This window comes from Grampus griseus (genome assembly GCF_964374135.1).
Source record: "Grampus griseus genome assembly, chromosome: 2".
Lineage (NCBI taxonomy): Eukaryota > Metazoa > Chordata > Mammalia > Artiodactyla > Delphinidae > Grampus > Grampus griseus.
In genome coordinates, this window is record NC_139018.1 from 85,742,107 (window position 1) to 85,765,195 (window position 23,089).

Consider the following 23,089-nt stretch of genomic DNA (forward strand, 5'->3'; position numbering starts at 1 on the left):
ACTACTGAGCCTGCGCTCTAGAGCACTTGGGCCACAACTACTGAGGCCGCGTGCCACACTACTGAAGCCCACAGGCCTAGAGCCCGTGCTCCACAACAAGAGAAGCCACCGCAATGAGAAGCCTGCACACAGCAACAAAGAGTAGCCCATGCTCGCCGCTACTAGAGAAAGCCCACGCACAGCAGCAAAGATCCAACACAGCCAAAAATAAAATTAAAAAAAAAAAAGAAGAGTAAACATGTTTTAAAAAAAAATGAAGCAAACAGGCTTAGGGCAAATAAATAAATAAATAAATAAATAAAATGTCCCCCAACGTGTAGTGCTGAAGTGCTATTTAGTGTTCCTAAGTGCAAGAAGGCTGTGATGTGCCTTGGAGAGAAAATACATGTGTTAGATAAGCTTCATTCAGGCATGAGCTATAGTGCTGTGAGTTCAATGTTAATGAATTAATATATATATTAAATAAGGTGTCTTTACACAGAAACACACATAAAATAAGGTTATGTATTGACGGTAGACACCCAGGAATCTAATGCTGTATTTCCTCCAGGTGCAATGACTCAATATTCACTAATTGAGCACTCACAGTCACAGTGACTTTATAGAACGTAACTACCATGAATAATGAGAATCAACAGTATTCCTATGTTCTCTCTATTCCTAGGTATCACAGCTTGAGATAATACCCTATGAACAGTGTGATCAGTAGGAAACACTGCAACATAGTTTAATCTATTACAGTCATTATTCTTTTTGATGTTCAAATTGTCCCATCTTCAGACAATGGGAGCCTCCTACAAGTTGCCTGTATCATTTGACATGACCCCATTCATTTTCAATAGCTTCCTTGTTTTCTGGCCACAACAAAAAGTCTCAGGCTCATCTTATACATTTCTTGCTCTAGATCTGGAATGAATCATTTCTTCAAGGAGGCTGGTTCCTTTTAGTCTGAACTAGAGTTAAAGAAAAGGAGTGAAATGTAGAAGACAGCTGCCTATTGACTTCCTGGGACCCAGTGCTTGGCCTTTACATCAGCACTCTGAAGTTGAAAGTTCTCTGACAATCTGTGGGGACACCAGAGGTCTGTTGCTCTAACGACCTCTTCCACATGCCCATCACCTCTATAATTAACACCCCACCCTGGGTAACTTCCCCGCAGGGGGTCACGTGACCTCAGTTACTCAATTCCGAAAAGAAGAAATCCTAGTTTGGCACAAAATAAATTTATTTCATTCCAGTGTGAGATGAGAGGGAGGGAGCAGAGCTACAGAAACACCGATGCTGTGTGCAGTGAGCCCTCTGTTTCTGGGCCTAGAGCCCAGTCGCTGTGCAGCTGCTTCTCTCAGGGATATCATCTTTCCAGTAAAACCAGCTGGGAGGTCTGCTTGTAATCTGTTTTAGTGTCATCATCTGTCAGACAGTTTAGAAAGAAGTGGGGATCCCTGGGCTAGCCGCTAAAAGGAAGAATTGGGGGCATGGTGCAGAGTGGTTAAGACAGCTGGATTTAGAACCAAACAGACCTGGTCTGAACCTTGGCTCTGCCCCTAGCAAGTCACATAAACTTTCCAAGTTTCGAGTTTCTCTTCTATAATGCACATAGTGATATTCTCATCATATGGCTGTATCTGAGTATCCATAAAATCCTAGTAGGTGCTCAAGGTTAGGTAGCAATATTAGGATAGGCAGCTGAGGACAGGAGCATAACACGGTGACGAAGTGCACAGGCTTTCAAGTCAAAGAAACTGGATTCAAATCCCGGCTCTCCCTCTTACCAATGTGACCTCAGGCAAGTTACGGACCATTTCTGGGTCTCAGTTTCCTCCCATGTGAAAAGAAAATGAAAATTCCTACTTTCATAGAGTTGTTATAAGGATTAAATGAGATACCGTACATGACTTGCTTAGCGCGATTGTCAATAGCGGTGACGGTAAGTGAAAGGCAAAATGAGGTACCCAGTTGAGAGCCAGCCCCCCCTCTACTCAGCAGAGAATCATCACAGTGCCATCCTGGAGTGGGGCTGGGAAGCATAAGTTTTGGCGAAAGTGTGACAATTCTATAAATATTGATAACATTTAGGACTGCCTCCCATTATATTCCGCAAGACAGCAGCTCCTCCTGAAAGTCGTGATGGAGACAGGACTCTAGATATCATGGGAGGAACAAGCTGAAATAACTCAGCAGTAGAGCTCTGAGAATGGGAGGGGCAGAGACAGAAATAGCCAAGAAAGGTATGAGAAGATGCATTTCATTGATTATGAATAAAGAAGAGCATCTTTTCATAATTCATATAGTTCTTGATTATTTATCTTGCTGTCCACGAAATAGCTGTTAATGTCTTTTGCTCATTTTTCTATTGAGTCGTTTGTTTTTTTCAACTTGAATCATAAGCATTCTTTATGTATCCTGGATACTAATCATTTATTGTTTAGATGTGCTTTTTTTCCCCATTTTTTGGCCACACCACACGGCATGTGGGATCTTATTTCCCTGACCAGGGATCGAACCCGCGCCCCCTGCATTGGAAGCCCAGAGTCTTAACCACTGGACTGCCAGGGAAGTCCAAACTTTTCCCTCTTTTAAGGGTATTTTTTTACTTAAAAAATTCTAAATTAAAAGCTCTTAATTAGAAGTTCTAAATTAATTCTTAATTTATTTTTTCCTTTATAGTTAGTGCTTTTTGTGTTCTGTTAAGAATGTTTTTCCTAAACCAAAGTAATTCCTTTTTATTATCATTTAGAAACTTTATTTTTCTGCCTTCATATTTGGGTCTATAATACATCTAGAAATGATTTTTGCATATAAGATAGGGATCACATTTTGTTGTTTTTCCATATGGATATTCAAAGTTTCCAGCACAATTCATTAAAAAGACAATCCCTTTTACAATGACACTTTTTAAATAAATCAAATATCTGTCAATGCGTGGCCCTGTCTCTGCGCTCTCTGTTGTGTTCCGTTGTGTGTGTCTATCTTTGTGCTAACACACCTTGTGCCAATAAGCCTTTTTTTTTTTTCTCTTGGCCGAGCCACGTGGCTTGCAGGATACCAGGGATTGAACCCGGGCCACAGCAGTGAAAGTGCCGAGTCCGAGTAACCACTGGACTGCCAGGGAACTCCCACTAAACTCTTAGTAATTCTAATAATTTGATTATCGATCCCAAGTTATTTGTCTATAGAGTCTATGTTTCTGAATAAATAGTTAGGTCACGTGAAAATAATAATGGGGCTACCCAGTGCATTATGCACAACTGTATTCAGCAGCCTAATTCGTGTTTTATTGCACTGGCGAAACCCTCTAGCATAATGTTAATAACTAAGGAGATAGCAGGCATCTTCCTCAGGTTTCCCATTTTAAAGGGAGTATTCTTAATGTTTCACTGTTGAATAGATTTTCTACACATTGATTTGTAGAAACAACTTATCATTAAGAAAGTTCCCCTCTATTCCTGCTTTGCTAAGAGTTTCTTTTAAAATCATAAATGGTTGTTGAACTTTAATACTTTTTCTGCATTTATTGAGAAAATCGTGATTTTTCCTTCTTTAAACAGTTAATATACAAAATTACATTCATAGAGTTTTCTAGTATTGACCCCTTGCATTCTTAGAATAAAACAAACTTAGAATGTATTATCATTTTTACATGTCACTGAATTTTGGCTTATAAATCCTTTATTTAGGTTTTTGCATATATGATCATTAGTGAGATTGGCTTAATATTTCCCTTTCTGGTGCTGTCCCATTTTGGGATCAAGGTTATATTAACCTCCTAAAATGAGTGGGGAATGTTCTTTCTTCTATTCTGTGAAGAGACTGTGTAAGATGGAAGCTATATGCTTCTTAAATATTTGGTAGAATTTTGCCAGTGTTTTCTTTAAGGGAAGATTTTATTTACTAATGAAAATACAGCCTCTTCAATAATAATGGGATCATTTGAAATTGTTTTTCTTCTTGAGTCAGTGGTAATATTTATTCTTCTAGGAATTTTTAGTAACCATTTTATCTCTTTAAAAACCTTTTTTTTTTTCTCTAAAGTCAATCATATTGGATATTAATGTAGATACAGCAACTTTGGGGGCAAGTTTTTGCTTGATATATATTTTTTTCATTCTTTTACTTTCAACATTTCTATGTCCTGATGTGGTGCATGGGCTCAGTAGTTGTGTGTGGGGGCTTAGTTGTCCTGCGGCATGTGGGATCTTAGTTCCCCGACCAGGGATCAAACCCAGGTCCCCTGCATTGGAAGGCGGATTCTTAACCACTGGACCATCAGGGAAGTCCAAAACCTTTGTCTTTTAACTGGAGATTTTAGTCTATTTACATTGATTATGAGCTTTGATGTACTTTGGGTTTATTTCTATCTTCCTAACCATAACCTTTCTGTTTGTATTTCTTTTGAAATGTTCCTGTTTTCCTCTTTATGTCCTTTTAATTGATTAAAAGTGCTTTCTCTCATTTTTTTTTTCTTTCTACTAGTTTGGAAGTTATTGATTGTTTCTGTCTTTTCAGTGGTTGCCTTAAATTGTTAGCATACATATTATCTTGACGAAGCCTGAAATATCAATACCATTATTTTTCTCATAAATAATATGAGGAACGTAGAGCACTTTAAGTACTCCTCTTCTAACTAATATGCCATGGTTGTTCAGAATTTTATCTCTATCTTGATTTTTCAACCTTAAACTTAGAAAATATTATAATTTTTCAATATTTGCTTAAATTTACACACATTTGCCAATTTCTTTGTTTACTGATCCTTCCTGAGTCTTAGACTTTTCTTTCTAGAATAATTTTACTTTTTCCTAAAGTACATTGTTTAAAAGTTCCTTTAGTGGGGGTCTGTTTGTAGTAAGCGTTTCAATTTTTATTTGTGTGAAATTTGCTGTCACTCTTAAAATACTTTTCCTGAGTAATCAGCCCTAGGTTTATTCTCAGTGCTGTCCTCTGGATTACGTTGTTGTTGAAGTCAGCAATCATTCTATTTGGTATCCCTTAATAGGCCATCTGCCTTTTCTCTCTGACTGCTTTCAAACTCCTCTCTGTCTATGGTATTCTGCATTGTTGTGTCTAAACGTGTATTTCTTTATATCTTTCCTGCTTAGGATTCATTAGGATCTTGAATCTGAGGATACGAGTCATTAATCCATTGTAGAAAATCTCTTAGAATATTATTTCTCCCCATATTTTCTATTATCTTCTTCTAGAATTCCAATGAAATATATGCTGATCTTATCTTGCTCTATCACATATATCTTAACCTCTTCTTTAAAAAAATTTCCCATCTTTGATTCTCTGTGTGGTATTCTACGTGATTTCTTCTGAAGTAGCTTCCAATTCACTAATTCCCACTTTAACACCACCTAATCCAATTATTGAATTATTAAATTTCATTGTGAACATTAATTGGATACTGGTTCAAAAAATAAAAGCATCTATAAAAGACATTTGGGGAACAACTGAAAAAATTATCACAGGGATTTGGATCTTGGATAATATTAGAGAGCAGTAGTTAATTTTCTTAGTGATAATGGCATTATGGTCAGTAGGAGAGTGTTCTTGTCTTTAGGAGATGCCTGGTGTATCCTAAGTATATCCCTAAGTAGGTGTAAACTGTCATTGTATGAACAACACTCTTTCAAATGGTTCAGCAAAAAAATAATAAAATCTATACATACATAGATAGGTAAAACAAAGATGGCAAAATGTTAACAATTGTTGAATGTAGATGTAAGTTATATGGGTGTCCATTCTTTAAACTTTTCTGCAAGTTTGAAATTTTTCATAATAAAAAGCTAAAAAACTGTGATAGCTAAAATCTAACATTTCAATAACAGGGTTAAAATATAAAATCAAGGAAAAGGAAAAAAAGAAAGAGAGAAAGGAAGAAAGGGAGAAAAAATAATTGAAAGGGAGAGAAATGTAAAAGAAATAATATAAGAATATCCCAGAACTGGGGACAAAATTCTCTACCTTGAAAGGAGTCACTGAGGGCTCAGCACAAAGAATTTTAAAAATAAATAAACTCATACCAAGACACACAAATGTAGCTTTTGGAATTGGGGTGGGGGATTGTTGGGGAGAGGGAGAAGGGAGAAAACCCTAAAAGCTTTCAGAGGGAAAAGACAGGTCACATACAAAGGAATGTTCATAAAAATTGCATCATACTTCTCAACACCAGATGCCAGGAGCAATGAGACAATGCCTTAAAACTTCTGAAGGAAACTGATTTTCAACCTAAAACACCTAGACAAATTTTCAATCAAGTGCAAAGATAGAAAAGAGATAGATGGGCAAGGACTCAAGTGACTTACCTCCCACTCATCCATTCTTACGAAAACTGCAAGTTGTGTGCCAGTAAAATCGAGGAGTGAACCAAAGAAGGGTTAAAATCCAGGAAACAGATTTCCACCCAGGAGAAGGGCAGTCAGTCCCAGGCCACTGCTCCAGACCTGGAAGATTGCTGGTCTGGTCTGTAGGGGAGAAGGGCTGCAAAGGAAGGCCCTAGGTTGGGGAGCAATGAACCTCTAGGTTATCTATGCATTTAAGTATTTGTAAAAACTACTGCTGAAGAAGAGCACTGATGGATACATAAAAAAATCAGAGAATTATAAAGAATAAGAGAAAAGAAACATTTATACAGAAAGGAAATGTAACACAGCATACTACTTAGTTAAGAAGTGAACAATATTTAATTATATTAAAGGAAATAATGCATTTTAATTTCTCTAAAATTTATGACATAAGTATTTTGGGAAGATGATGGGCAGAGCATAATGTGAGAAACCTAAATCTCATTCCCCCAAATAGGAATTCTATTGATACTTTCTAAAAATAATAAATTAAAAAGTAATAAAATAAGCATATTATTTAGAAATATAGAGGTAAATACCAGAAGAAAGAGCTAAAAGAATTAAAAGTGGCTGTCTCTGAGGAGAGAAATTTGCAGGGCAAGAGACTGCTATTCCTCTAGGTAACTTTTGTTTGACTTTTTAAAACTTTGTTCATGTATAAACTGAATAAAAATAAAATTATTTCTTAAAAAAACTGACCTCAAGAATTACGTTGAGGGCTTTCCTGGTGGCGCAATGGTTGAGAGTCCACCTGCCGATGCAGGGGACACGGGTTCGTGCCCCGGTTCGGGAGGATCCCGCATGCCGCGGAGTGGCTGGGCCCCATGAGCCATGGCTGCTGGGCCTGCGCGTCCGGAGCCTGTGCTCCACAACGGGAGAGGCCACAACAGTGAGAGGCCCACATACCGCAATAAAAAAAAAAAAAAAAAAAAAAAAAGAATTACGTTGAGCTATTATAGTGTCCTGCAAAGCCAACGTCATGGTTTCAAACACTAGTGAACATAGAATCTCTGATGTGCTTATTTAAATTGCAGAGTCCCAAACCCCTACCAAGAGGATCTGAATCCTTAGGTCTGGGGTAAGCCCTAGAATCTGCATTTTAAACTTGCATCCCAGGTGATTCTGATGCAGGTAGTCCAAAGTCCACACTTTGAGAAGCACTGACAAAAACTGACAAGAGTGAACAAGTGGACAGGGAGACGGCATCCTCCTAGTGGGAAGGCTGCCAGAACGGAGTTTCCACCCATGCCAGCTCCCTGCCCTTACTCTCGAGTTGCCCGTTTGTGCATGGTGAAATTTTGAAAAAGCTCAGTTTTCTTGTGAATATATTCCGACACATATTTATCCTCCTTCCCCATCTACCACTTTCTCTGCCTCAAAGGTCCTGAACTCACAACCGTGGATGTCTGTTCACTGCACTGGGACCCACTCTAACAGGGACTCTCATTTGAGGTCAAGCTACCTACCCTCTGGGTCCCTCTCACAGATTAGAGTCCCTAAATGGCCAGTCAAGGTCTTTGGGGGGATGGGGCAGGGACATCAGGAGAATGAAGGCTTCATTAACCTCAGACAATGGCCCGGAACAGAATCCTCCTATGCATTCAGGAGCCTGTATAGGATTAGTGTATACAGCATGTTTCGAAGGCCCCATGCTATATCCCATTGGCCGCCAGTGTTAAAGGCATGAATGCCTTTTGCTGAGGCAGGGTAAGCCTCTCTGTAACTATATTTTCTCTTTTTAAAGAAAGAATCCCAGCAAGGCTGATGGAAGTAGCCTGAAGGTCTGCAGGTCTTGTGGCCTGTCCTGGGGCTGTCCCTGGCTCTCTCGCTCCCCTTGCCAGCTCCCTGTCTGACTGGCATGGTGTTGCCCCTTGACCGTGGGCTCAGGGGCCTCCAGCCAAAGCTGCTGACTCTGACCACGGCCTTTCTCTGGGCTGTGTTCATTTGCATTGCGCTGCTGAGAGTGGAGGAGCTATATAGGCTCCGGCCCATTCACGGGAGGATTAGGCCTTGGACTGAGGGCGCAGCAGGAGAGAGGCCACAGTGAAGTCCCAGCTCCACTCCCTGAGTGGTCACCATGCCCTACCTGCTGCCAGGATTCTTCTGTGACCGTGTGATCCGGGAGAGGAACAGGAGAAACGGAGAAGGCACCGCCACACGGCCCCTCAAGTATGAGGGGCAGGATTTTGTTGTTCTCAGACAACGGTGCCTGGCTCAGAAGTGCCTCTTTGAAGACCGTGTGTTCCCAGCAGGTGTTCAGTCCCTGGGCTCCCATGAGCTGAGCCAGAAAACCAAGATGAAGGCCATCATGTGGAAAAGGCCAAAGGTAGGGATAGGAGGGACGGGGCTTCAGGAGACAGCTCTTGGGGATGGGAGGTCAAGTGGTCCAGAGCCTGAGGCCACAGATCCCGGATCTGAGCAAGTGGCTTATCAACATTCTCCTACCCATTTGCCCCCAAAATACTTTCCTGCTTCCTCCTGAAACTGGAGCTGTTATTTTCTATTCCTGAACTAGAGATTATTTAATACTTTATAGATCCCTGAGACAGTAAATATTTTTAAGAGAGCTAATGCACTGACTTAAATTCGTAGTAAAACAGTAAGGAATAATTGATGTTTCTTCTCGAGAGCAGGTATTCTGGGGGTGGGAAAGTGGAGTGGTGAAGAGGACTAGGGCTCACAGTTTCAAGGAGAGTTCCCTGGAAGCTGGTGAACAGTTATGACATAGGAGGCTGCAGGAGGCTAGAGATTTGCCTTCTTAACTTCTTGCCTAAGGCTGGTTCATTAGTGATGTGTCACTTCTGTGTAAACAAAAAGGTCCATGCTGACCAGACACACTCCCTACAGGGAGAAGCAGTTTGCTCAAAGATACCTTACTGCCTGGCAATTGAGGAGTCCATTTGTTTCAACTGTATTCAGCTACTCTGTGCTTCTCAAAGTGTGGTCTTTGGACTGCCTGCATCAGAATCACCTTGGGATGCCAGTTTAAAATGCAGATTCCTAGGACTCATCCCAGACAGAACTGTATTTCTATATTAACTATCTGTATTTATAATAAGCAAAACATGAGTTCATACTAACTTATACCAAAGTATTTCTCTTTGTGTGTGTATGTGTTATTGTAAATGAAGTTTGTTTTTGTTTTTATCAAATTCCATTTGTTCATTGCTGGTATATAGGAAAGCGACTGACTTTTATATACTAACCTTCTATCCTGCAACTGTGCTTGCTTATTAGTTCCAGAAAGGTTTTTTTTTTTCTTTTTGGCATTTGTTTGGGATTTTCTACATAGACAATTATGTCATCTGTGAATAAAGAGCTTATTTCTTCCTTTCCAGTCTTTATAAATTTTATTTCCTTTTCTTGTTTTATTTCATTAGCTAGGACTTTCAGTATGATGTCGAATAAAAGTGGTAAGAGGAGACATTTTGACTTGTTTCTGACCTTAAGGGGAAAGCATCTAATTTCTTAACATTAAATATGAAGATAACTGCAGTTCGTTTAAAACTTTTTAAAAGTAAATTTTCTTTACCAACTTGAGGATGTTCCCCTCTATTCCTAGGAGTTTTTATCATGAATGGGTATTGAATTTTGTTAAATGCTTTTTCTGCATCAACTGATATATGATCATGTGATTTTTCTTCTTAGCCTGTTGTGATGGATGTCATTGATTGATTTTCAAATGTTGAACCAGTCTTGCATACCTGGAATAAATCCCAGGTAAATTATATACTTGTATATACTTGTAGTATATAATTTTGTTTATACATTGTTGTTTTTGAGTTACTAATTTTTTTTTTTGAGGATTTGGTTTCTATTTTCATAAGAGATACTGGTCTGTAGTTTTCCTTGGCAATGTCTTTTTCTGTTTTGGGTATTAGGGTAATACTGGCCTCATAGGATGAGTTAGGAAGTGATCCCTCTGCTTCGATTTTTCTGGAAGATATTGTAGAGAATTTGTATCATTTCTTCCTTGAATGTTTCATAGAATTCACCAATAAATCATCTGGATCTGGTGCTTTTTTTTTGGAGGGTTATTAATCATTGAATAAATTTCTTCAATAGGTATAGCCATATTCAGATGGTCTGTTTGTCCTTGTGTGAGTTTTGTGTCTTTTACAAAATTAGTCTATTTTATCTAAAGTTATCAAATCTGTGGGCTTAGAGGTATCTGCAGTATTTCTTTATTATCCTTTTAATGTCCCTGGGATCAGTAGTGGTGATCTCTCCATTTCTGCTGTTGGTAATTGGTGTCTTCTCTCTTTTTTCCTTGGTGAGCATGGCTGCAGGTTTATTAATTTTATTGACCTTTTCAAGGAACCAGTTTTTGGCTTTATTGATTCTCTCTTGTTTTGCTATTTTCAATTTCATTGATTCTGCTCTTTTATTATTTCTGTTTTTCTGCTTGCTTTGAGCTTAAATTTTTTTTCTTTCTCTGGTGTCCTGAGGTAGAATATTGGTATTGATATCAGATCTTTCTTCTTTTCTAATATATGCACTTAATGTTATAGATTTCCCTCTAAGCACTGGTTTCACTGCATTCCTCAAATTTTGATGATATATTTTCATTTTTATTTAGTTCAAAGCAATTTTTAACTTCTCTTGAAACTTCTTCTTTGACTTGTGTGTTATTTAGAAGTGTGTTGTTTAATTTCCAAATAATTTGGGATTTTCCAGTTGTCTTATTTTTATTGCTTTCTAGTTTCACTCCACTGTAGTCTGAAAACATACTTTGCATATATTCTATTCTTTTAAATTTGTCGAGGTGTGTTTTATAGCCCAGAATGTGGTCTATCTTAGTGACTCTTCCATGTGATATTGAGAGCAGGATGTGTATTCTGCTATTGTTGGGTGGAGTAGTCTATAAATGTTAATTAGATTAAGTTGATTGCTAGTGCCATTCAGGTCAACTATATCCTTATTGATTTTCTACCTGCTGAAGTTCATGAACAAGGGGTGTTAAAGTCTCCAACTATAATACTAGATTTGTCTATTTTTCCTTTCAGATGTATCACTTTTTGCCTCATGTCTTTTGACACTCTATTGTTAGGTGCATCCACATTTAGGATTGTATGTTTTCTTGGACAAAGGACTCCTTTATCATTATGTAATGCATCTCTTTATCTCTGATAATTTTCCTTGTAATGAAGTCTGCTTTGTCTGAAATTTATACAACTATTCCAGCTTTCTTTCTTTCTTTTTTTAAATTTATTTATCTGTTTATTTTTTTCGGCTGAGTTGGGTCTCTTGTTGCTGCATGCGGGCTTTCTCTAGTTGCGGCGTGCGGGGGCTACTCTTCATTGCGGTGCGCAGGCTTCTCATTGTGGTGGCTCTCTTGTTGCAAAGCACGGGCTCTAGGCACGTGGGCTTCAGTAGTTGTGGCACGTGGGCTCAGTAGTTGTTGCTCGCGGGCTCTAGAGCGCAGGCTCAGTAGTTGTGGCGCACGGGCTTAGTTGCTCCGTGGCATGTGGGATCTTCCCAGAGCAGCGCTCGAACCCATGTCCCCTGCATTGGCAGGGCGGATTCTTAACCACTGCGCCACTAGGGAAGCCCTCCAGCTTTCTTTTGATGAGCATTAGCATGGTGTATCCTTCTCTAGCTATCCGAGTCTTTACATTTAAAGTGATTTTCTTGTAGATAACATATCGTTGGGTCTTTTAAAAAAATCTATTCTCACAATCTCTACCTTTTTTTTTTTTTTGGTGGTACGCGGGCCTCTCACTGTTGTGGCCTCTCCCGTTGCGGAGCACAGGCTCCGGACACGCAGGCCCAGCAGCCATGGCTCATGGGCCTAGCCGCTCAGCGGCATGTGGGATCTACCTGGACCGGGGCACGAACCCGCATCCCCTGCATCGGCAGGCAGACTCTCAACCACTGCGCCACCAGGGAAGCCCACAATCTCTATCTTTCAACTGATGTATTTAGGCCATTCACATTTAAGTGATTATAATATAGTTGGATTAATATCTACTATGTTTATAACTGTTTTCTATTTGTTGCAATTTTTGTTTCTCTCCTCTCCCCTTTCCTGCATTCTCTGGTTTTAATTGAGTATTCTATATGATTCCATTTATCTCTTAAGTATATCAATTATACTTTTTAAAAAATGTTAATGGTTATGCTAAAGTTTCCAATATACACTTACAACTAATCTGATTTCACCTTCAAATAACATATACCACTGTATATGTAGTCTAGTACCTTATAACAGAAAATTCCCAATTCCTCCCTTCCTTCCCATGACATTACTGTCATGCATTTCACTTATCCATATGATATAATTACTCAACACGTTGTTGTGATTATTACTTTAAATAATCTTTAGATTAAAAATAAGAAAACTAAAAGTTTTATTTTACCTTCATTTATTCCTTCTCTGATGTGCTTCCTTTCTTTATGTAGTCCAGGTTTCTGATCTATATAATTTTCCTTCTCCTTGAAGAGCTTATTTAAACATTTCTTGCAAGCCAAGTCTGCTGGAAATGAATTCCCTGTGGGTTATTATTTTAAACATTTATTTTATTTATTTATTTGGTTGTGCCGGGTCTTAGTTGCGGTAGATGTGCTCCTTTAATTGCAGCATGTGTGCTCCTTAGTTGCAGCCAGCAGGCTCCTTAGTTGCAACTCGCTGGCTCCTTAGTTGTGGCATGCGCACTCAGTTGTGGCATGCATGTGGGATCTAGTTCCCTGACCAGGGATCGAACCGGGGCCCCCTGCATTGGGAGCATGGAGTCTTCACCACTGCACCACCAGGGAAGTCCCTTCCCTGTGGTTTTATTTGTCTGAGAAAGCCTCTAGTCTCCTTCAGTTTTGAAAGATAAATTCTCTGCATATAGAATGCTAGGTTGGTGGGTTTTTCTTTCATCAATTTAAATATTTCTTGCTTGCATGGTTTCTGAAGAGCAGTCTACTATAATTCTTGTCTTTTTTCCTCTAGAGCAAAGGTATTTTTCTCCCTCTTGGCTTCTTTGAAGATCTTTTCTTTATCTTTGGTTATCTGCAGTTTGAATATGATATGCCTAAGTGTAGTTATGTTTTATTTTGCTGGCATTTATGCTACTTGATGTTCTTTGTGCTTCTTGGATCTGTGATTTGGTATCTGTCATTAATTTTGGAAAGTTCTTGGACATTATTACTTCAAATATTTCTTCTGCTCTGTTCTTTCCCTCCAGTATTCCAATTATGCATATGCTGAACCTTTTGAATTGTCCCACAGTTCTTGGATGTTCTGCTCTGTTTTGTTGTTGTTGTTTTTGCTGTTATATTTTTCTCTTTGCATTTCATTTTAGGAAATTCCTATTGTCTCATCTTCAATTTCACTGATTTTTTTTCTTGTCCATGTCTAATCTACTGATGAGCCCATCAAATACATGTTATACTGTCTTTTATTTCTATCATTTCCTTTTGATTCTTTCTTAGAGTTTCCATCTCTCTGCTTATATTGCACATCTTTTCTTAAATGTTATGTACTTTTTCCATTAGACTTTTTGACATACTAATCATAGTTATTTTAAATTCCCTGACTGATAATTCCAACATCTATGTCATATCGGAATCTAGTTCTGATGCTTGCTCTTCAGATTGCATTTGCCTGCTTTTGGCATCTCTTGTAATTTTTTACTGAAAGCCAGACACATTGCTTTGGGTAATAAGAACTGAGATACATTAGCCTTTGGTATAAGGATTTATGTTAAGCTGGCTAGAAGTTGTGATGTGTTTGTTTCCTCCAGCTGCAGGAGTCAGAAGCTTCAAATTCCTTTAATATCCTGGTTTTGTCTCCTCTCTTGACTTTGGGCTTTCCTAAATACTTATCAGAGTTTACATCTTGCAGCTCTTTCAGCTGTAAGTCACTGTTATTTCACTGGAGCTCTGTTGATGTGGTGGTATGATCAGGGAGGGGAAGTGTTCTATAATCTAATGATTAAAGTTCTTTCTTTTAATGAGACTGTCTCTCTGGGCTATGACCTTCATACACGTTTCTCCATTGGTATAGCTTTTACCCCTTCTTAGGTGAGAAAGCCTGGAGGTGGCTGGAGTGGGAGTAATACACTTCCCCCAACATAGGTAAGACTGGAAAAGTCTTTTCCCCTGTAGGGGGGATCTTTCTTGGATCTTCACCATGAGAACTTGGAATTTTTGGAGGTAAAAACCATGGAAGGGTTGGGGGTTTCTCCCAAAACTGTGGCCTCCAGAAGTTTCTCACTTTTGTGCTAGTCCACACTCAGCTTCCTGAAATTCATCAAAGTAACCATTTAAGTGTTCCTCCCAGTTTGTGGCTGAGGCAGCTTCTGTTCCAGATAAACAGATCTTGGCTATAACTCTCTGGTTTCACTTGTGTCCATATCTCAGGGTGGTAGGTTGCCCTGCAACCTCAGTTCTCTGATGGATCCAAGCAAAGTCACTGGTTTTCAGGTGTTTGGCTTTTTCTTGTGGTAAGGATGGGAGGGATGACTTCCAAGCTTTTTACAGGTTGTCCCCTACATATATCTATATTAGCCCACCCTTTTAAATGTATGCTTTTGTTTTTCTTATAATGCACATTATATGTTAGGATAACACACACACATAATTTAAAACTAATAAGAATATGTACAGTTGCATGTTCAGAATATTTTAATGATGGAGATATACAATAAAAAAAATGTTTGCAAACCACAGCACTCAAAAACTGAGGAAATGGTCATCTGTTGCTAATTGCTGGGAATCCATCACTGACAGATCCAGTCTCCATGCTAAATTATAGCCAAACAAGTGACCGGAAGTCTTAGGTCCCTAAGTTAAAGTGACAGAGCCAGGACAATTTACGCTTTGTTCATATTAACCAACAAAAACAGATCTCAGATACTCCAGGAAAGTAGGTGGTGGGAAGGGGTATCTAGGTAAATCTAGCTGTTCTATGAATTAACCCTCAACAAGTTTGGTAACTGACCCTCACCAAACAGACATCTCTCACGAGGACAAACAACTGAGGGTCCCTAGGCTGGGGGTTTCCTGGAGGGTGGGCAGGGACGATTTCCTATTTTTATTATATCCTTAAATCCCCCAGCCCTGTGCATACTTGGAAGCTCAATTAATGTTTGGTGAATTTAGCTGAGGTAGTATTGAAGGTAAATGTAGTATATTGGGGAATCTCTACTACTGCAAAAAATGTAACTCCATTCAAATACCTGGACCTCTAAGCAGATGGAAGAGAAGGCAGTGCAGTTGCTACCGCCTTTCCAAGTAGTCAGCCCTGGAATTGGCGGCAGGTGAGGAGATGAGGTGTGCTTCTGTACCTATAGACCCAAGGAGAGAAATCTATCCTTGTGACAGCTAAAAAATGTAGCTATAATTCTAGTATTTGAGTTACTCTATAATATATTCCTTATAACAGGGCATGACATTCAGTAGTCAAGTGTCCCAGCTGGCAAGTAACAGAGGCCCAACACAAACTAACTTAAACCGAAAAAAAGCTCTATAACTTGAATGTTCAAAAGTGATGATCAGGTTTAGACACACTGAATCCAGGCCTCAAACAATGTCATCAAGACACAATCCCTAATATCATCTATTTGTCTATCTACCTGTCTATCTATTTATCACCTTCGACCTCTCCACCCACTCCCCCATCTGCTTCCTCTGAGTTATCTTTATTCTCAAGTGGGCTAACTTCACAAAGGGGCAAAAATGGCCACCAGCAGCTTCAGGCTGACACTCCACCAGCTTAGTAACTCCCAGAGGAGAATGTATTTCTTGCTCAATAGTTACAACGAAAGTCTTGGCCCATATCTCATTGGCCCAGATTTGGTCATGTGCCCATCCCTGAACCAGTCACTCTCACTCTAATTGCCCTTAATAGCCATCTGGATCTGGGTGAAGAAGGAAGCCCACCAGAACAACATGGGCTGACAGTGGTGCTGCTCCCCAGTTGAAAATTGAGGTGTAATGCCAGGAGAAAGTGGTATGTATTTTAAGGAGGCAAAACACTGGGGAGACAAAAATAACATATGTTGACTATACCTTAATTGGTTTCTTTGTTAAGAGGAAAGACTCTTATTTGGAATAATGAGAGTTTTATATTTTATTAGTGGGAAATGGTTTTTAAAGACCACATTCCAGATGTTGATGTTTTCTTTACTGCTAGATTTTTACTGCTTCTAGTTTTTTTGTTTCTTTTGTTTTAGTGCAGAGAGATAGAAAATTTTTTCTAGGGAGACAAAAATAAATCATGAGTTATATATCTAATTCAACTTTAACATTGCAGGATTGTTACTTAAGTCATTCAGTTTTATCATTTTACATATCTTCTTTTACACTAAAAATATCCTGGTTCCTAATGACATTAATGTACATTCTTATTTACCTTATCCTACATGTCAAAGTTTTGAAGTAATAACCATGTTATTTTTCTTTATTATGGTTCACATTTCTTTATGGTTTTGGTTTTTGACCTTAGGCTATATCCCAAAAGGAATAAACAACCAAAATTTTATATTTTAAGTCACTTGAAAGAATTCATTTTATGTGTGTGGCCATGCCATCAATTTGATAAGCAGTTTGGTTCCTTTGCTTCAATTTGCTCTCAGCTTTTAAAGATTGCTTTTTAAAATTGTATTTAATTTTGGCTTTTAATTCTATAAAATTTACATGATTCCTAAGTCAAAACTATTTTCAAACAGTTATATTCAGAGTTTTACTTCCATCCCTATATTCACCCCCTTAATCCTTCCCTCTCCTATAGGTAACCTTTTTAAAAATTATTGTTTTGGGTTTATCCTTCCATTGATTAAGAACTTCAGGCGGGATGTGTGTGTGGTGTGGTCTAAGCATGACTGACTTTCCATCTAGTAGGAGAGAGAGATTCCTGAGTGCAGGGAGCTTCAACTCATGTGAGTATACCAGCTTGTTGTGATGGGGGAGACAGAAGGAGAGGGCTGTGTCACTGGGATAAGCTTCTCGAAGCTGTGAAGAACGGTGTTAAAACAAAAACACAGAATCTACAATTATTTCAAAAGTTAAAAAACAAAGCATGGGGACTTGCCTGGTGGCGCAGTGGTTAAGAATCCGCCTACCAATGCAGCAGACATGGGTTTGAGCCCTGGTCCAGGAAGATCCCACACGCTGCAGAGCAACTAAGCCCGTGCGCCACAACTACTGAAGCCCGCGCGCCCTAGAGCCCACGCACCATGACTACTGAGCCTACGCACGCAACCACTGAAGGCTGCATGCTGCAACTACTGAAGCCCGTGCACCTAGAGCCCATGCTCTGCAACAAGAGAAGCCACTGCAATGAGAAGCCTGCGCACCACAGTGAAGAGTAGACCCCGCTTGTTGCAACTAGAGAAAGCCCGCGCACAGCAACGAAGACCCAACGCAGCCAAAGAATAAAAAATAATAAAAAAATTTTAAAAAAACAAAAAAACCCCAAAGCATGACACATCCAAACAAAAACAAGAGCACCCTCTGTTGGTCTCTGTTGGAATACACATAATTGGTAGTGCCTGGATTTGAAAACTGCTCAGGCCAGGGGTGTCCTATTGGGTTACCTTGAATAAAGAATGCACCCGCCAGAAAAAAAAAAGAACGCACCCGCCAACAGATGGGGAGGCCTCTGAGGCCCACACCAAATTTACCCTCGGCTCTCCCCAGCTTTCAAGTCCTGTGGCCCTTGGGACATATGCTGATACTAAATATCTATGTTACCATGTCTTGGGGAAAAAGATATTTACTTTCCTTCCTGTACCTCTTTTCCCTGGCAGAGAAAAAAAAAAAAAAAGCAAGAGCCATGTTTTCTATTGTCCCTCCAAAGCTGTGACAGTAATGACACTGCCCTAACTCTCAAGGTGCATCTTTACTCAGACAGTATATCAGTGTGAGGGAGCAGTGTGGAACAATGGGAAAAGAAGCCATGTATCTGGCTTCTCTCACTTACTAGCTGTGTGTCCTTGGGCAGGTTTCTTAACCTCTCTGGGCCTTGGTGTTCTCATCTGAAAAACAAGAATGATAGTATCCAATTCATGGGCTGTTTTTGGAGGTTTAAATGGGTGGTGTGTGTAAAACTCTTGATATGTGATGCCAGTACTACGTATGGACCTCAGTAAATAATAGCTACTGCTACTATTATTATTTCCTTTTTGTTTCACAGGAAATTTGTGAGAATCCCCGATTTATCATTGGTGGAGCCAACAGAACTGACATCTGTCAAGGAGATCTAGGTAGGAAAGTCCCTCGGGTCATATCTAGCCAAACAATCAAGGGGTGATTAAAAGGTGTGATCCTTTCACAGTAAGTAAAGGGACAATAACCTGTTTTTGCTTTTAATGAACTGGGGGGAGGAGGTTTTGATAACATTACCTTATACTCATTTATCAACGCGCTGGTGATTGCTTCATTTAATTTCTGTCCTTCCCACCTTTCTCACTAGTTCTTTGCCTTGTGTCACAGGAGGTGTGCCTCATTCCACAGCCTCCTCTCCAGAGTCTCCAGGACACTCACACACCCCACTCAGCGAGACAAAAGCCCTGCTTTTAGCTGTACCCACCTTCCTTAGAAGTCAGCTCTGAAACTGTCCATGTACCACGCGTGTCCCTTGGGCACATGGAATCTATATGCTCACAAAATGTGCTTTTGTAACTCGAACTCTTGTTGAAATTGCCCCAGAATAGCTTCATATTAAAGGAGTCTTTCAACAAAGACGACATTTGCCATGTGGATGAGCGTCCAATTTTCTGTCTGGTTGGTTAGCTTGTCTGCTTCACCAGTCTTTCCTCTGTCTCAGCCTCTTGTTCGGGAAGTATTATCTTTGGTGTGGACTGTGGGAAAGCTCTGTGAAATAAAGTTGGAGAGACATCGACAAACACAGTTTAAAACTTGTGGGAAAAGGGCACTCAAGACCAAATGAATTTGGCTAATCTGGCCCCAGAAGGAGAGGCTGAAGAAGTTTTGGATATCTGAGTTCCTGCACTCGAGGGAAGACTGCCTGCAGAGCCCTGGGCAAGCTAATAATCTGGGCCTGTTTCAGAGGAGAGGCTGGCTGCCTGGGGGGGTCTGGGGGGGGCCAATGGTGGGAGGAGGGCTGTGGCAGCTCTCAGCCTCCCCTCTGCAGTCTCAAAGATGCTGTCATATCCCACAGAGCACAACGAAGGCCTTGTATATAGTCTGTGCTCTGTTAGTGATCCAGGCCTGCCCCTTGGGCATTCACACACGCATACACACACATACACAGGGCAAAGTGCCGCCTCCAACTACTAGCCAGCTTTCCTTACAATACAAATGGGCTGCACTGATGGCTCTCAGATGCTCAGTCTCTGCCAAGGTCTGAAGGGGAAATGGACTCACACTGCAAAGTTACAGGGCAGGCAGATTTCCTGTGGGTGTTGGAAAGAATGACACAGTTATGACCCCTACTGCCCCATCTCCACTGAGGTCCAAATGGAGGTCTGAGCTTATGTTGCAGACAGAGAAATTGCCTACAGCTTTCAGGAAAGCCAGTCACAAGGGAGTAAGTTACCCTGTTGATCACATGGTCCAGAGACTGCTGTCACACTCCTTCCCTGGGTTGACACCTCTGTAAGGTCAGATCTGGAAGTGGGACAGTGAATGCCAAGTGAACGCCCTTCTCCAGAGAAGTAGAGCAGCCGATGGGGATGGAGTCTCCGTCTTCCCTGGAGGTGTGGGCCCTCCCGTGACCTGTGCCGCGTGTTTGCCTGCAGGGGACTGCTGGTTTCTCGCAGCCATCGCTTGCCTGACCCTGAACAAGCGACTGCTTTTCCGGGTCATACCCCATGATCAGAGTTTCACCGAAAACTACGCGGGGATCTTTCACTTCCAGGTGAGGTCAAGGGAGTGTAGTTAAGAGGGCCAGCTGCTGTCTACTCACCACTGGTCTCCCTGCCTTCACTTCCCAGTGGCTCCAGGAAAGGTTCCCACCCACCCTCGGGGCCATGGATGTGGGCAGTGATCCCCTTCAGGCCTCAAGCCTGTGAGGAAGCAGTTGTTTATCTCTTCCGACCCTCAAACCCCTACACCTTCCGCTAGGCCCCAGAAAGGTTGGAGGATATCCTGTTTGCTGACCTGTGGGTCTATTTTTTCCTCTCCAGCTGGCTGGCTTCTGTGTTATTACTGGCAGCCCTTCTCAAGTAAATCCCTAAGATACTAGCACTGGGAATCCAGAGGGCCCTTTAGGTTGTAAAGGAAATCCCACCCACAGCTGCAGCTCCTTTTTACTTGTGTCCCTGAAACACAGGTCTATACCAAGACTATCATGCACCCTTTCCAGCCTCTGGAAGAAAAGTCTGGTTAATCTGGGAACCAGGCTTCTGCTTCGGCCCCGCAATGAGTCTTTTGGTTCCAGAATCAATTCAGCCATTGGAAACTTTCTGGATCCAAATTGTCCTGGCAAAGAGCCAAACCCTGTGCTGGCCCAGAACTGAGATGAGCTTCGTATGTGGGCATCTAGCAGATATTGGGGTTCTGAGGCATCAATCTGTCTCCAGCCCTTAAGGCTCCAAATGTCCTGGGCTGACCCAGATCATCAGTTGATCTCCTATCCCAGGACTGAAGACTTCAGAAAGGGTCTTCTCTGCACGTTCAGGATCAGTGTCCTGCTGCCGTCCCAGCTCAGGCAAGGCAGCTGGGCCCTGAATTTTGTTTCTTCAAAATCAAGCGACTCACCTCCCTCAAATATTTAAAAGGTCTGATATCTAAAGGATCATAAACACAAAGACCAGACAGATTTTTGCCCTCTTGTCCATAAGGGAGAAAATGTCATTAGAAGGAAATTAAACTACATTTGGATTTCTTGGGTCAAAACTGATTTGTTCAAAAAAGAACATCATCCAGAATTGAGAATATTGGACAGTGTTCCTGCTTTAGCCAGAGTATATTCTGGGTCACTTTCCTTTTCCACGTCAATCCTTCTTCTTCAGCAGCAATTTCTACCTTATTTGTCATCAAGAAATACAGAAATCATACATCATCTTCACCTAGACCAGTGGTTCTCAACCCTGACTGCATATCAGGATCAGTTGAGATGCCTAAAAACACTGATACCTAAGCCACACCCCAGACTTACAGAGCAGGAAAAGGAAAATCTCAAGCCCTCAGGTATGTAGGGAGCGCCTACCATCCCCCATACCGAGCTGGACTGGGTGGAAGACAGGGTGGTTTGTAAACCACTTCTTGCCCTCAAGGAGCTCCCAGTCCAGTTAGAGAAAGAGTCACACACTCCAAACCCAAGGTGCTTGGTATTAAGGAATGTGGGGTAGGGACACATTTCCCAATGGTAATCTGAGGATGTGACTCTGTGCTTGATGCTTCTGTGCAGTTCTGGCGCTATGGAGACTGGGTGGACGTGGTTATTGATGACTGCCTGCCGACTTACAACAATGAACTGGTTTTCACCAAATCCAACCACCACAATGAGTTCTGGAGCGCTCTGCTGGAGAAGGCTTATGCTAAGTAAGCAGCACTTTAGACTGAGAGGCAGGGCTAGAGGCGAGGAGGTGGACTGCAAAATCCAGCCCGTGTGTGTGTGTGTGTGTGTGTGTGTGTGTGTGTGTGTGTGTGTGTGTGTGTGTGTGTCTTCAACTGTGATACAAAGTCAGAGAAGATCTGTGTGTGTGTGTGTGTGTGTGTGTGTGTGTGTGTGTGTGTGTCTTCAACTGTGACACAAAGTCAGAGAAGATCTGGTCCAGGCAGCGGTGATTCTAAGTAAAACCACTAAGAGTAGAAATAAGACGTGTGTAGGAAATCTTTAGCTTTAGCTTCTCGTAGTGAGCTCTTTAATCCTGCCTTCTTGGTGGCATTGCAAATCCTAGATGAGCGCATTGTATCTTTGGAGCTCAGATCCCAGAGTCTGGCTTGGCTCCACCTCATGAGCTTGCAATATATTAATAAAGCCATGTTGTCTCTAAACTTAGAAGCCCCATCCCAGCTACTAATGGCTTTAACAGAGCCCTACCTCAGGTTCAGGGTATAGTGGAAAGCATCAGGAAGTGGGAATAGTGGGTTCCATCCCAGTGTTTCTCCTGTCTGTGGCCTTAGCTGGTCACTTAGCCTCTAGAGCTCAGTTTCTCCATTGTGAAGAAAGGGAATCATAGTACCTATTCCAACAGCTTACAGGCTTGTTGGTGAACTGGATGAGACAACATCACAGGACCAAAGAGTAAAGTTCTGGTGGTAGGGGTACCTGGGTCATGTTTCCTAGAACCCTGTGACCCCAGATTGGTCTTCATCCTCTCTCTAAGGCTCCATGGTTCATATGAAGCCCTGAAAGGTGGGAACACTACAGAGGCCATGGAGGACTTCACAGGAGGAGTAACAGAGTTTTTTGAAATCAAGGATGCTCCCAGAGACATGTACAAGATCATGAAGAAAGCCATCGAGAGGGGCTCCCTCATGGGTTGCTCCATTGATGTAAGTCTAGGGTGTGGGATGCAGGGCAGGAAGCTGCCAACTATTGGGAAGCCTTACCCAGTGACTAGCAGCAGAGGGCTTTCCTCTGGGACAGGGTGAATCTACTGTTTTAGGAAGGTGGAACTGGTTCTCAACTTTGAAAATTGGGAATTTCTCAAGGGAGAAGAGTTTGTGGAGATTTTCAATGAAGATATTCAGCAACGACATTCTAAGCCCTGGAATTTAGGTGGAAATAGGTCCAGAGGCCTATGTCAGTGTAGGCCTCTGTGGTCAGTGTTTCTCAGTCCCAGCATGCCACTATTAAGCTGGCCACAGACTTGGCTTATGGACCTGAGCCCACCAGTTCC

At 41.1% G+C, this 23,089-nt stretch overlaps 1 protein-coding gene across 1 annotated transcript in view; it reads left to right on the top strand.

The window, feature by feature from the left end:
- The window catches only part of CAPN3 (calpain 3), a 48,634-nt gene that overhangs the window by 5,831 nt on the left and 19,714 nt on the right, over positions 1-23,089 (top strand). Inside the window, exons 2-5 of the mRNA XM_082649234.1 lie at positions 18,472-18,541; positions 20,039-20,157; positions 21,652-21,785; positions 22,574-22,742. Coding sequence (XP_082505360.1) covers positions 18,472-18,541; positions 20,039-20,157; positions 21,652-21,785; positions 22,574-22,742 — 492 coding nt within the window. The remainder of the gene's footprint in view (positions 1-18,471; positions 18,542-20,038; positions 20,158-21,651; positions 21,786-22,573; positions 22,743-23,089) is intronic.